Source organism: Salmo salar, chromosome ssa02 (genome assembly GCF_905237065.1).
Source record: "Salmo salar chromosome ssa02, Ssal_v3.1, whole genome shotgun sequence".
Classification (NCBI taxonomy): Eukaryota; Metazoa; Chordata; class Actinopteri; order Salmoniformes; family Salmonidae; genus Salmo; species Salmo salar.
In genome coordinates, this window is record NC_059443.1 from 17,290,539 (window position 1) to 17,306,191 (window position 15,653).

A 15,653-nucleotide genomic window follows, 5' to 3' on the forward strand; every position below is an offset into this window, starting at 1 on the left:
ACTCCAACGCACCTGCATGACAGTGGACTTATGTTAACCTTCTACATGCTTCTGTAATACATCAATCATACTGACACAGTTTGGTGAGGATTTGTCCAAACAAGGTGTAATCTGGTCAGAGCAAAAAAACATTTACGCATATCAGATAACACTGGCAAAAAATATATATCTGTAGTCATAACAACCATCACCATTGACGATCATATGAGCTATGCCAATTTGCTCATAAGACAGGAAAATGGCAATTCCAAGCTCAAGAGATATTCCCCAACTTCGATGAACCTGACGACAATGCAAACCCAACAACTGGGGACTAAACACACTAACAGCTGTCATGTGAAACACAGGATGTGTCAAATACCTTGTAGGTTCCTGTACTGTTCTATAACCTCGGTTCTCTGGTTCTCCCTGTACCTCATCCTCCTCAGTCAATACTCATTCCCTTTTTCTATAGCAGGGAATTCCCTGGCTGCCTCTTGGCAAGGCTTCTGCGATGTGTGTGTGTGTGTGTGTGTGTGTGTGTGTGTGTGTGTGTGTGTGTGTGTGTGTGTGTGTGTGATGAAGCAGAGGGAGTTGAGACAGTGTTAACCATTTAAGTCATTTCTATATCGTTCAGCTGAGACAAACAGAATCTATTGAAAACTTCCAACATTCATATTCCATTACATGCAGGACCATTTGAGTTCCAGATTTGATGATCATAAAAGTGAATAACTCTGTAATATACGCTTCTACAAACCAATGCAATTTTTTAAAGATTGCTTTGTTGATGTTTAATGCATACAAGATGATTCCAACACACTGCTGCTTGTCTGCGTCATCCCGAGCCTCCTTGTCACGTGGCAGCCATTTTGTGCCCAACAGAAGCCGCTTGAGTGTCCATGCCGACAGACCCGCTATCCAAACTTCATCTGTCCCTGGACAACAGCCGTTTCAGGTCACGAAGACATTCACTCTACAGTCAATATTAGATGCACTAAATAAAATCAATAATGATTATCCACAGAGAGAGAAATGGCGAGATATGGAAAGAGGTCTGGGGCCAGTTAGGGTCCATATGTAGTCCAGCGATAATGCAAGGAGTCAGTGATTATATCTAGCGTTTAAATTGGTATGGATGATTCCTAAATACCTTGACCAGAGGTATTCTAGCCGCTCTGTAAAATACACTCAGCACCATGACTATCTGAGAGGCTGATACAGACAGAGTGCAAGGCCTCTCTCTCACCCTCTCCACCGAAAATAACTCATTTAAAACAGTGTGTGTGTGTTTATCCACCTCAATTGCATGCTGCAGGATTATATTTTCTGTTTGGCAGCTCGGTTACATTCAGAGGGGTAATACAGCAAGCAGTCTCTAGCCGGCTGGCTCCTCGCAATACTGTGGATTACACACACACACACACACACACACACACACACACACACACACACACACACACACACCTTGACGGTGCTCCAAATCAATACAAAAATCCACATTTGAATGGACTTGTTAGAATGATTTACAAATTGAGGCCAGGTAGGGTAATGTTTACAGAAAGACAGACAGTCACAGTACAATACAAGTCTCTAGTCTACACCCTCCCTGCAATAACACATTTTCCTCTGACACTTTGTCATACCTAAATGAACTACAAGTTGAAACAAAACAACGTCCCATTTAAATTATACTCTGTCATAGAACTTGGCACCTGTCTGAGACCTGGGGTTGGTCCTCCCAGTTAGGCCTTTCCTCATCACTGTCTGAGACCTGGGGTTGGTCCTCCCAGTTAGGCCTTTCCTCATCACTGTCTGAGACCTGGGGTTGGTCCTCCCAGTTAGGCCTTTCCTCATCACTGTCTGAGACCTGGGGTTGGTCCTCCCAGTTAGGCCTTTCCTCATCACTGTCTGAGACCTGGGGTTGGTCCTCCCAGTTAGGCCTTTCCTCATCACTGTCTGAGACCTGGGGTTGGTCCTCCCAGTTAGGCCTTTCCTCATCACTGTCTGAGACCTGGGGTTGGTCCTCCCAGTTAGGCCTTTCCTCATCACTGTCTGAGACCTGGGGTTGGTCCTCCCAGTTAGGCCTTTCCTCATCACTGTCTGAGACCTGGGGTTGGTCCTCCCAGTTAGGCCTTTCCTCATCACTGTCTGAGACCTGGGGTTGGTCCTCCCAGTTAGGCCTTTCCTCATCACTGTCTGAGACCTGGGGTTGGTCCTCCCAGTTAGGCCTTTCCTCATCACTGTCTGAGACCTGGGGTTGGTCCTCCCAGTTAGGCCTTTCCTCATCACTGTCTGAGACCTGGGGTTGGTCCTCCCAGTTAGGCCTTTCCTCATCACTGTCTGAGACCTGGGGTTGGTCCTCCCAGTTAGGCCTTTCCCTCATCACTTCTCAGTAGGAGGAAGTTCACACGCAGGGAGAAAGGTCCTTGCTTGTTGAAAAACAAACCATTTTGTCTGCCATGTGCTACAGTATCTCGCTACTTTACTGGAAAAGGAAAACCTAGAAAATAACCCTTTATGAAATGTAACTGTTTTAGGAGAGTGTGTCCTGTTTTGAAAGCTTCAAGGAGAGACTTCCTGTGACTGAGTGTTGGTCTTTCCAATAACGGGTCTTATCTCAGCCCTGCTCTGGTGACGGAAACACACACTTCCCCTGAACACATGCACACACACACACATGCTCCAAGAAACAAGTTCCCAGACTAGGACACACCCTGACAGAGTTATTGTTCTACTGAAATTAACTTCAGTTCAGCACAACGGGCAGAAACATTGATTCAGCCTGCGACAAATCACTGAAACACATTGTTTTATACACAACTAGAGTCAGACTGCCTCCTGGTACACACACAAACACACAACATAAAGCACAATGTTTACTACGTCAGGCAAGACAACGCATGAGCATCACCAACACAGATAGGAGAGGGAGAGAGACAGAGAGATGAAGAAGGGATGGTGTTAGCAGGACAGGGAATAGAGTGGTAATTACCATACTTTAGTCTTGTTGATTATAGTTCACAGCTTCTTCATGTTAATCATTTACCAGGGGACGACTGAGATTAACACTGAGCTAGGCACAGCGGAGAGAGAGAGGAGACACACACACACACACACACACACACACAGGAGAGAGAGAGGAGACACACACACACACACAGGAGAGAGAGAGGAGACACACACACACAGGAGAGAGAGAGGAGACACACACACACACACACAGGACAGAGAGAGGAGACACACACACACACACACACACAGGACAGAGAGAGGAGACACACACACACACACACAGGAGAGAGAGGAGACACACACACACACACAGGAGAGAGAGAGGAGACACACACACACACACAGGAGAGAGAGAGGAGACACACACACACACACACAGGAGAGAGAGAGGAGACACACACACACACACACAGGAGAGAGAGAGGAGACACACACACAGGAGAGAGAGAGGAGACACACACACAGGAGAGAGAGAGGAGACACACACACAGGGGAGAGAGAGAGGAGACACACACACAGGGGAGAGAGAGAGGAGACACACACACAGGGGAGAGAGAGAGGAGACACACACACACACAGGAGAGAGAGAGAGGAGACACACACACACACACACAGGAGAGAGAGAGGAGACACACACACACACACACACACACACACACACACACACAGGAGAGAGAGAGACACACACACACACACACACACACACACACACACAGGAGAGAGAGAGAGAGAGGAGACACACACACACAGGAGAGAGAGAGAGGAGACACACACACACACAGGAGAGAGAGAGGAGACACACACACACACGAGAGAGAGAGGAGAAACACACACACACACACAGGAGACACACACACACACGCACACACACACAGGAGAGAGAGAGAGACACACACACACACACACACAGGAGACACACACAGGAGAGAGAGAGGAAAGAGACACACACAGGAGAGAGAGAGGAGACACACACACACACACACAGGAGAGAGAGAGAGGAAGGAGACACACACACAGGAGAGAGAGGAGAGACACACACACACAGGAGAGAGAGAGGAGACGCACACAGGAGAGAGAGAGGAGACACACACAGGAGAGAGAGAGGAGAGACACACACACACACAGGAGAGAGAGAGAGGAGAAGCACACAGGAGAGAGAGAGAGGAGAGACACACACACACACACACACACAGGAGAGAGAGAGAGGAGAGACACACACACACAGGAGAGAGAGAGGAGACGCACACAGGAGAGAGAGAGGAGACACACACAGGAGAGAGAGAGGAGACACACACAGGAGAGAGAGAGGAGAGACACACACACACAGGAGAGAGAGAGAGACGCACACAGGAGAGAGAGAGGAGACGCACACAGGAGAGAGAGAGGAGACACACACAGGAGAGAGAGAGGAGACGCACACAGGAGAGAGAGAGGAGACGCACACAGGAGAGAGAGAGGAGACGCACACAGGAGAGAGAGAGGAGACGCACACAGGAGAGAGAGAGGAGACGCACACAGGAGAGAGAGAGAGGAGACGCACACAGGAGAGAGAGAGGAGACGCACACAGGAGAGAGAGGAGACGCACACAGGAGAGAGAGAGGAGACACACACACACACACACAGGAGAGAGAGAGGAGAGAGACGCACACACAGGAGAGAGAGAGAGAGAGACGCACACACAGGAGAGAGAGAGGAGAGAGACGCACACAGGAGAGAGAGGAGAGAGACGCACACAGGAGAGAGAGGAGAGAGACGCACACAGGAGAGAGAGGAGACACACACAGGAGAGAGGAGAGAGACGCACACAGGAGAGAGAGAGGAGACACACACAGGAGAGAGAGGAGACGCACACAGGAGAGAGAGAGGAGACACACACACACACACACACACAGGAGAGAGAGAGGAGACGCACACACAGGAGAGAGAGAGGAGAGAGACGCACACACAGGAGAGAGAGAGGAGAGAGACGCACACAGGAGAGAGAGGAGAGAGACGCACACAGGAGAGAGAGAGAGAGACGCACACAGGAGAGAGAGGAGAGAGACGCACACAGGAGAGAGAGGAGACACACACAGGAGAGAGGAGAGAGACGCACACAGGAGAGAGAGGAGACACACACACACACACACAGGAGAGAGAGAGGAGACACACACACACACAGGGGAGAGAGAGGAGAGAGACGCACACAGGAGAAAGAGAGGAGACACACAGGAGAGAGAGGAGAGAGACGCACACAGGAGAGAGAGAGGAGACACACACAGGAGAGAGAGGAGAGAGACGCACACAGGAGAGAGAGGAGAGAGACACACACAGGAGAGAGAGGAGAGAGACACACACAGGAGAGAGAGAGGAGACACACAGGAGAGAGAGGAGAGAGACGCACACAGGAGAGAGAGGAGAGAGACACACACACAGGAGAGAGAGGAGAGAGACACACACAGGAGAGAGAGAGGAGAGAGACGCACACAGGAGAGAGAGAGGAGACACACACAGGAGAGAGAGAGGAGACACACACAGGAGAGAGAGAGGAGACCACACAGGAGAGAGAGAGAGACGCACACAGGAGAGAGAGAGGAGACGCACACAGGAGAGAGAGAGGAGACACACAGGAGAGAGAGAGGAGACGCACACAGGAGAGAGAGAGGAGACGCACAGGAGAGAGAGAGAGGAGACGCACACACAGGAGAGAGAGAGAGACGCACACACAGGAGAGAGAGAGAGAGAGACGCACACACAGGAGAGAGAGAGGAGAGAGATGCACACAGGAGAGAGAGGAGAGAGACGCACACAGGAGAGAGAGAGGAGACACACAGGAGAGAGAGGAGAGAGACGCACACAGGAGAGAGAGGAGAGAGACACACACACAGGAGAGAGAGGAGAGAGACACACACAGGAGAGAGAGAGGAGAGAGACGCACACAGGAGAGAGAGAGGAGACACACACAGGAGAGAGAGAGGAGACACACACAGGAGAGAGAGAGGAGACACACACAGGAGAGAGAGAGGAGAGAGACGCACACACAGGAGAGAGAGAGGAGACGCACACAGGAGAGAGAGAGGAGACACACAGGAGAGAGAGAGGAGACGCACACAGGAGAGAGAGAGGAGACGCACACACAGGAGAGAGAGAGGAGACGCACACACAGGAGAGAGAGAGGAGAGAGACGCACACACAGGAGAGAGAGAGGAGAGAGATGCACACAGGAGAGAGAGGAGAGAGACGCACACAGGAGAGAGAGGAGACACACACACACACACACACACACACACACACAGGAGAGAGAGAGGAGACACACACACACACAGGGGAGAGAGAGAGGAGAGAGACACACACAGGAGAGAGAGGAGAGAGACGCACACAGGAGAGAGAGAGGAGAGAGACGCACACAGGAGAGAGAGGAGAGAGACACACACAGGAGAGAGAGGAGAGAGACACACACAGGAGAGAGAGGAGAGAGACACACAGGAGAGAGAGGAGAGAGACGCACACAGGAGAGAGAGGAGAGAGACGCACACAGGAGAGAGAGGAGAGACACACACAGGAGAGAAAGGAGAGACACACACAGGAGAGAGAGGAGAGAGACGCACACAGGAGAGAGAGGAGAGAGACACACACAGGAGAGAGAGAGGAGAGAGACGCACACAGGAGAGAGAGAGGAGACACACAGGAGAGAGAGAGGAGACACACACAGGAGAGAGAGGAGAGAGACACACACAGGAGAGAGAGAGGAGACACACAGGAGAGAGAGGAGAGAGACGCACAAAGGAGAGAGAGGAGAGAGACACACACAGGAGAGAGAGAGGAGACACACACAGGAGAGAGAGGAGAGACACGCACACAGGAGAGAGAGAGGAGACACACACAGGAGAGAGAGGAGAGAGACACACAGGAGAGAGAGGAGAGAGACACACACAGGAGAGAGAGAGGAGACACACACAGGAGAGAGAGGAGAGAGACACACACAGGAGAGAGAGTGGAGACGCACACAGGAGAGAGAGTGGAGACGCACACAGGAGAGAGAGTGGAGACGCACACAGGAGAGAGAGTGGAGACGCACACAGGAGAGAGAGGAGAGAGACGCACACAGGAGAGAGAGGAGAGAGACGCACACAGAAGAGAGAGGAGAGAGACGCACACAGGAGAGAGAGGAGAGAGACGCACACAGGAGAGAGAGGAGAGAGACGCACACAGGAGAGAGAGGAGAGAGCCACACAGGAGAGAGAGAGAGAGAGACGCACACAGGAGAGAGAGAGGAGAGAGACGCACACAGGAGAGAGAGAGGAGAGAGACGCACACAGGAGAGAGAGAGGAGAGAGACGCACACAGGAGAGAGAGAGGAGACGCACACAGGAGAGAGAGGAGACGCACACAGGAGAGAGAGAAGAGAGACGCACACAGGAGAGAGAGAGGAGAGAGACGCACACAGGAGAGAGAGAGGAGAGAGACGCACACAGGAGAGAGAGAGGAGAGAGACACACACAGGAGAGAGAGAGGAGACACACACAGGAGAGAGAGGAGAGAGACACACACAGGAGAGAGAGAGGAGACACACACAGGAGAGAGAGAGGAGACACACACAGGAGAGAGAGAGGAGACGCACACAGGAGAGAGAGACGAGACACACAGGAGAGAGAGAGGAGACACACAGGAGAGAGAGGAGAGAGACGCACACAGGAGAGAGAGAGGAGACACACAGGAGAGAGAGGAGAGAGACGCACACAGGAGAGAGACGCACACAGGAGAGAGAGAGGAGAGAGACGCACACAGGAGAGAGAGGAAAGACACACACAGGAGAGAGAGGAGAGAGACGCACACAGGAGAGAGAGAGGAGACGCACACAGGAGAGAGAGAGGAGACACACAGGAGAGAGAGGAGAGAGACGCACACAGGAGAGAGAGGAGAGAGACGCACACAGGAGAGAGACGCACACAGGAGAGAGAGGAAAGACACACACAGGAGAGAGAGGAAAGACACACAGGAGAGAGAGAAACAAGTCTACTGGTGCAATCATAACCTGTTAGGGCTAGGGGGCAGTATTTACACGGCCGGATAAAAAACGTACCCGATTTAATCTGGTTATTACTACTGCCCAGAAACTAGAATATGCATATAATTATTGGCTTTGGATAGAAAACACCCTAAAGTTTCTAAAACTGTTTGAATGGTGTCTGTGAGTATAACAGAACTCATATGGCAGGCAAAAACCTGAGAAGATTCTGTACAGGAAGTGCCCTCTCTGACCATTCCTTGGGCTTCTTGGCTCTGTTTATTGAAAACGTAGGATCTTTGCTGTAACGTGACACTTCCTACGGCTCCCATAGGCTCTCAGAACCCGGGAAAAAGCTGAATGATGTAATTCCATCCCTTGGCTGAAAAACAGCGCCTTTGGTAAGTGGTCTATCAGAGGACCATCAGACTGAGGCGCGTGCACGAGGCGACACCATGTTTTTATTTTCTCTCTTTTTGAACGTAAACACGCTTTCCCGGTCGGAATATTATCGCTTTTTTACGAGAAAAATGGCATAAAAATGTATTTTAAACAGCGGTTGACATGCTTCGAAGTACGGTAATGGAATATTTAGAAATGTTTTGTCACGAAACGCGTCGGGCGCGTCACCCTTCTTTACCCTTTCGGATAGTGTCTTGAACGCACGAACAAAACGCCGCTATTTGGATATAACTATGGATTATTTTGAACCAAACCAACATTTGTTATTGAAGTAGAAGTCCTGGGAGTGCATTCTGACGAAGAACAGCAAAGGTAATAACATTTTTCTTATAGTAAATCTGACTTTGGTGAGGGCTAAACTTGCTGGGTGTCTAAATAGCTAGCCCTGTGATGCCGGGCTATCTACTTAGAATATTGCAAAATGTGCTTTCACCGAAAAGCTATTTTAAAATCGGACATAGCGAGTGCATAGAGGAGTTCTGTATCTATAATTCTTAAAATAATTGTTATGTTTTTTGTGAACGTTTATCATGAGTAATTTAGTAAATTCACCGGAAGTTTGCGGGGGGTATGCTAGTTCTGAACGTCACATGCTAATGTAAAAAGCTGGTTTTTGATATAAATATGAACAAAACATGCATGTATTGTATAACATAATGTCCTAAGATTGTCATCTGATGAAGATCATCAAAGGTTAGTGCTGCATTTAGCTGTGGTTTGGGTTTATGTGACATTATATGCTAGCTTGAAAAATGGGTGTCTGATTATTTCTGGCTGGGTACTCTGCTGACATAATCTAATGTTTTGCTTTCGTTGTAAAGCCTTTTTGAAATCGGACAGTGTGGTTAGATTAACGAGAGTCTTGTCTTTAAAATGGTGTAAAATAGTCATATGTTTGAGAAATTGAAGTAATAGCATTTCTAAGGTATTTGAATAACGCGCCACAGGATTCCACTGGCTGTTACGTAGGTGGGACGAAATCGTCCCACTGGCCCTAGAGAAGATAACTCCCCTGATTAGGCCCAATTACACAGACACTGTCAGCTTTCCATTCAGTCTCTACAGTACAGTACATGAACCCAGGTACATGATGAATATTACACAGAGGAGCTGTAAAAGAATAAAAGGCTTTTTTAATAAACAAACAAACAAATAGTAATCTGTACTGCAGAGAGAGAGAGCTGGACTGCTATTCCTTACATATACAGTAAGTGTCCAAACTTGTTGAGGGAAAATAATCCTGCAACAACAGGAAATGTGAATTCTAATTAAGTGGACATCTTCATAGGGGTTGATACATGTTTCGTAAGGGAAGGGAAAATCAAGTCTGAAATTTCAAACCACAAATACACTACTAGTTTGAAATGTCAGCTGTCGCCCCTCTCTGGAGGACAGAGGGGTGGGTAAAGGAGGAGGACTGAAGGGTGTTAGCGTGTGTAAAGGAGGAGAGGGTGAACGAACCAAGAACAGGGGATAAAGGAGCAGACCAACCAAACAGAGAGAGATATGGAGTATGAAAACCAGAATGGCAGAACGAGTAGAGACCAGGCCTATGTACAGACATGCATGGTACCTACGTGGTAAACTAGTTTGGAGCCACAGATTCTTCAAGGTAAACCAAACCCCATGAGTGGAGTCCAAATCCACAGCAGAGAACTAGCCCCAGCCTGCTACACACTGGGAGGAACGCTGCATACTGTAGCTACACACTCACCACTAAATTACATTTGGTTTATAACTGTTGTTTTATATCACCTTTATTTAAACCAGGAAGTAGCCCACAGATAAATAATGTGGAGCCCTGGTCAATGAGACAGCTCATGTAGAAAACAATCATTCAGGATATAAAACCACAACAAAACCGATAAAAACAAATGTACATTTCTACCTCTCCTGTTGTAAATCTTTCATTTAGACAAGAGCCAGATACACTTCAATAACTTTAATCACTTTTTTAATAACGTTCAATTACTAAGCAATTACTCTTATTGCATATAAATGTGTGTAATGTTTCAAATGATACATGTTTATAATTGTTAATAAATGTCAAAATACTAATTTATTAATAAGACATACTATGTATATTAGTTTATTAATACATATTAATGAATGTTTTATAAAGTGCTAGCGAAGAGTCTGCTAGCTAATTGTGCAGCAGTAATAAATTACAGCAGCCAGGCTATAGTCTTTGTTCCAGCCATTTTAACTAGATGGCTGACTTTATAAACCCCTGTTCACACATCACTGCTTCTACTTCATTAAAAGTATAAATCCTGATTTCGATGGGAAAAGGTGACAAGCCAGGGCCCTAAATCATCTCTATTAACAGCAGCCTGCTGTGTGTTGTGACTGTAGGAGCCTGGTGTTAAGGTTAAATGTCAGCTGTCGCCCCTCTCGGTCCTCCACTAGACCCTCACTGCAGTAGGATGACGCCACTAGACACTGATATCAGGTCAGTTTTGTTGTTCAGCCTTAATGGTTAAGGATCGGGTTTGGGGAGGGTGAGCTGATCCTAGATATGTGGTTAAGAGAGCACTGTGGTGTGGTATATTGCAGAGACGGAGGTAGAGGGAGGCAGTGGTCGCTTGGCCAGGTTTATGGGCCTTGGGACGCCCTATAGCTTCTCAACAGCAGCTCAGGGAAAATGGCTGAACCTAAACTAATCACACAGCCAATATCCTCCTCTGGACAGAGTGAGCGGAGAGGGCAGGGGAGAGAAGGAGGAGGGAGAGGAGAGGGCAGGGGAGAGAAGAGGAGGGAGAGGAGAGGGCAGGGGAGAGAAGGAGGAGGGAGAGGAGAGGGGAGAGAAGGAGGAGGGAGAGGGCAGGGGAGAGAAGGAGGAGGGAGAGGGCAGGGGAGAGAAGGAGGAGGGAGAGGGCAGGGGAGAGAAGGAGGAGGGAGAGGGCAGGGGAGAGAAGGAGGAGGGAGAGGGCAGGGGAGAGAAGGAGGAGGGAGACGGCAGGGGAGAGAAGAGGGAGGGAGAGGAGAGGGCAGGGGAGAGAAGAGGGAGGGAGAGGAGAGGGCAGGGGAGAGAAGAGGGAGGGAGAGGAGAGGGCAGGGGAGAGAAGAGGGAGGGAGAGGAGAGGGCAGGGGAGAGAAGAGGGAGGGAGAGGAGAGGGAGGGAAAGAAGAGGGCAGGGAGAAGAGGGAGGTGCAGGAGAGTGGGCATGAGAGCAACAACACACACACACACACACACACACACACAGGCCCCTGGGGACCCTGTCCTGGGTGCAGTATCACAGACACACTGATAGATTTCTGATTGGGTGGTGGTGCAGCAGAAAGTGTTTTCCTTGCCACAGAGTGTGACCCTTCTAGCTTCCCCTGAGAGAGAGAGAGAGAGAGAGAGAGAGAGAGAGAGAGAGAGAGAGGTGCAGCGGTGTTTCCCAGCAATTTTAAGTTGTTCACAATTCCAGGTCCCCGTTCCAAATAGTTATAAAACTCTTCCTTCATTCCTTGAGGAATTTATATTTAATTGGTGAAAACAGTTGGATGGCAACCATTCATTCAGTCATCCAATCACATACGTGCAGGTCAGATTTCCTCAGGGAAGGGAGGAAGTAGGCATTTTATAACATTTGGAACTGTCATCTAAGTTAAAATATTTGGGTTCAGTTAAAGGGATACTTTGGGATTTTGGCAATGAGGCCTAGGGTTGGGCTCTATTCAGATTTTCATAACGTCATTGCGTCCTTCTCTCATCCAGGGATTTACGCTATTACCGGCTAAGTACATGAAAAAGCCCATTGGGCGTCTATTGCCAGAATACTGACAAAATTAGCACAAGTAATAGCTCATTTCCATGGAAGCTGTTAGCTAAATATATGCAAAGACAGGCAATCCAGCTCATAAGGATATACATATATTGGTAGGCGCTACCAAATATCATTTTTGGTGAGTTTGGACATTTACAAGTGAATGATGCCCCGTCTCCTCCTTAATTCAGCCACTTACCTAGATAACTAGCAAGTTAAACTTAGGGGTTGCGTTTTTCTGCGTTTTTCACAACAACAACAAGATAAAACGCATAAAATAATATCTGGCAGCATTTTATGAACGCATATCTGAAATGATTCTTATTTCTGCTCAGCATCAGTTGCACTCCTCCACTCGGATGAGACTTCACAAACAGGCCTTTATCAGCAGACAGAAATCACACTTAGCTGCTTTTCTCCGCTAGCCTACTTTACGGTAAAATGCTAGATTAACTTTAAGCAAAACAAACACCTGACTGGCTCAACTGTGTTGGGGAACTACGGTAAGCTTTATAATGGAAAATAATGAAGAACGGTGAAATGAAGAAAGCAATCTGCTTTATCTCCTAACATATTGCACATGTTGACTGCAGGTATTTACTTCAATTAGCTACACATATTAAAATGTATTGAAAAACTATTTCCAAATACCCCAGTATACACGGTATACCGCCCAAGCCTAATGAGGCCCTTTATCTACTTCCCCAGAGTCACATGAACTCCTGGATACCATGTTTATATCTCCACGTGCACTTTGAATCAAGTTGATAACTAGCGCAATTGCTAACTGGCGTTAATTTCAGCGTTGGCTCGTGAAACTACCTCCAGCCTCCTTAATACTGGACACAGATACATTATACATTGTAAACATTCTGAAGTATCCCTTTCAGGCCAATCAGATCAGTGATTGATGAACACAGGGGTAGGGGCCCCAGTATGTTGCTGGGGCCCCTACCTACCTGGCTGGCAGGACAGTTGGTTAGTAAGCTATGGGAAACCCTGAGGTGGTTCAGCTTCCACAGCTCTAGTCTTCAATTAGCTGTTTGGTAACACCTGGATCTGCAGGTGAACCTCTCTCTGGCTGACTAATGACCCCAATCAACTCATTACACACACACACACACACACACACACACACACACACACACACACACACACACACACACACACACACACACACACACACACACACACTACAAAACCACACAGCAAGCTCCCATTACCAACTAAACACTTACACATGGCAGGGGTTTGGAGTCAAACACGCCTGTCAGCAGAATAGTTAAGTATCTAGGGCCGTGTTTGAATGCTTCCTACATATAAATCACTACCACAACATGGCTAGACAAGTGAAAGCAAGGGTTTCCACTACAGAACTAACACTAATGCAGTCATGTCAGAACAGTAATGATTACCTCAATGAAGGAAGGAAGGAAGGAGGGAAGAATACGTCTGTAAAGTCTCTTTAAAAAGAAAAAGCGCTGCCCACTAGGAGCTCAGATGCAATCATTTATTACCAATGTTTGAACAGCCAAGCTGTCCTCACCAGGGTATGATGAAGACTAGCGTGGGTTATGCATTAGTAAAGGACTGGGTAATGTGGGTGGGTTGCAGAAGCTGTCAACACAACTTTACTCATGCCTGTTGACCTGCATGGGCAGCCATCACCCTTTAAAAGGTTAGTTCTTGCATAACCGTGCAGGTGAGCATGTCAATACAGGTAAAAGCAGGGTTGGATGTTTGACATGAATGTAGGAAGGAGAATTCCTGAGTCCTGTATTGAGACCTATCACACAGCTCAGTTAGGGCACCACTGGGTTGGAGGTTGAACGTTGCCCAATCTCAATGTGCTACAAGTTCACTCAAAGTGGACTAATATGCATAAATACTATGGCGTTGTCCTGTCTGTGCAGTAGGCTAATGCAAAAGGACGTGGGCTACTCATGCAGAAACGTGAGATAATGGGAAAGTGAAGTTCATGGACTTGTTCCAAATGAGCAATGCATAAACTCTACCAAATGAACAATCCCTAAACTATTCCCTCCAGCTTCAGAGCAGCGGGGAGGATTTCCATGGTTGTTCTATAAACACTTAGCTCACCTAGAGTTGGTGGAGTTCCAGTAGACGACGTGTCTCTTGGCCGACGCTGTGCACGCGATGTTGAGCAGGAAAACGGTAGTTCTCCAAACCGTGACAGCTCCCGGACTCCAACCGCACGCCATCACGGTTAGCGGGCGAGGCAGGCGACCCACGGAGAGTGCACGAGGGGACCGGGGTGGGAGTGGTTGGTTGAAAGAATTCGGTGACAGGTAGACTAGTGTCCCCGGTTAACGCAGAGTAGAATCACCTTTATTGACGCAATACTCCCGTTCAAACTAATTCACCAGAATACCTTCCTTTCGGGGGACATCCTATGTGGAAACCGTTGCTGCATGGTGAATAGTCAAACGATTGAGAGACCCCTCGAAAGTTGAACACAAGAAAGTCAGATAGTTTGGTAAAGTTGCTGACTGATACTGAAAAGGATAGCCTCCTTTTTGCTGGTGCAGCACAACTTATTTCCTTATGTAAAAACACTTTTAAAAGTAGACTAACTTACCGAGTATATGCCTAAAGTTAACTTGCAAGTTGTTGATAATCAGCTGCTGAACTATGTTAGGTTAAAATCGCAGCGTTTTCCAAATTCGAGTTGAAATCAGTTGATAGGTGTCAGTGGGTCCTGTCTGGAGCGGTGCGCTGTGATTTGGGTTGGGTTGGGTTGGGAGGAGCACGGGGCCAGAGGTCCTGTCTGGAGCGGTGCGCTGTGATTTGGGTTGGGTTGGGTTGGGAGGAGCACGGGGCCAGAGGGCCACGGGCGAGGGAGGGACCCAGGAAACTTTAAACCAATCAGTGCAGCGCATGGGCGGTGTCAACATTCCATAGTTTTCTAGAGGTGTGAGCTGCGCCGACTTGTGTGAGCTGAGGGTGTGGTGCATCAAATACGTTTCTTCCTCTCCTCGTCTTCCCTTAAGAGTATGGACAGCAGAAGGCAAAGAAAGTGCAAAATTATGCGGAAGTTTATTAAAATATAGGTGGTACAAAATTATGGTTGCCAAAATATTTAGAAAAAAAGACTGATAAAACAAAGAACAATATGAAAGAAAACGAATAGACCTATGCCATCTAGGCATTCCTGCCAAAAGACTTACAGTACTTAAGTTGGCATAGGTGGGGTCTACCCCAGGCCCCCATGTCCTGTCTGGAGCAGGAAGTCATGAGCTCTGCTGGTTGGCTACTGCTTACCAACCTAGCGGTGCCAAAAACACTGTGCCCCTATCCACAAAGTAACTCAGAGTAGAAGTGCTGATCTAGGATCTGTCCATATAACTAAAAGTTCAAACTGATCTTAGATCAGCACTCCTACTCTGAGATGCTTTATGGATATGGGCCCAGGTCATCCCCAGAAAGACTAT

General features: G+C 48.0%; 1 protein-coding gene across 3 annotated transcripts in view; it reads right to left on the reverse strand.

Moving 5' to 3' along the window:
- The window catches only part of LOC106575099 (ephrin-A4), a 68,845-nt gene extending 53,831 nt beyond the window's left edge, over positions 1-15,014 (reverse strand). The window contains exon 1 of one of the 3 annotated variants that reach the window (XM_045698801.1): positions 14,302-15,014. In XM_045698801.1, the coding sequence (XP_045554757.1) occupies positions 14,302-14,423 (122 nt within the window). In that variant the 5' untranslated portion in view covers positions 14,424-15,014. The remainder of the gene's footprint in view (positions 1-14,301) is intronic. The other 2 variants (XM_045698800.1, XM_045698803.1) reach the window with 2 other exon arrangements.
- Between the last annotated feature and the right edge of the window lie 639 nt (positions 15,015-15,653).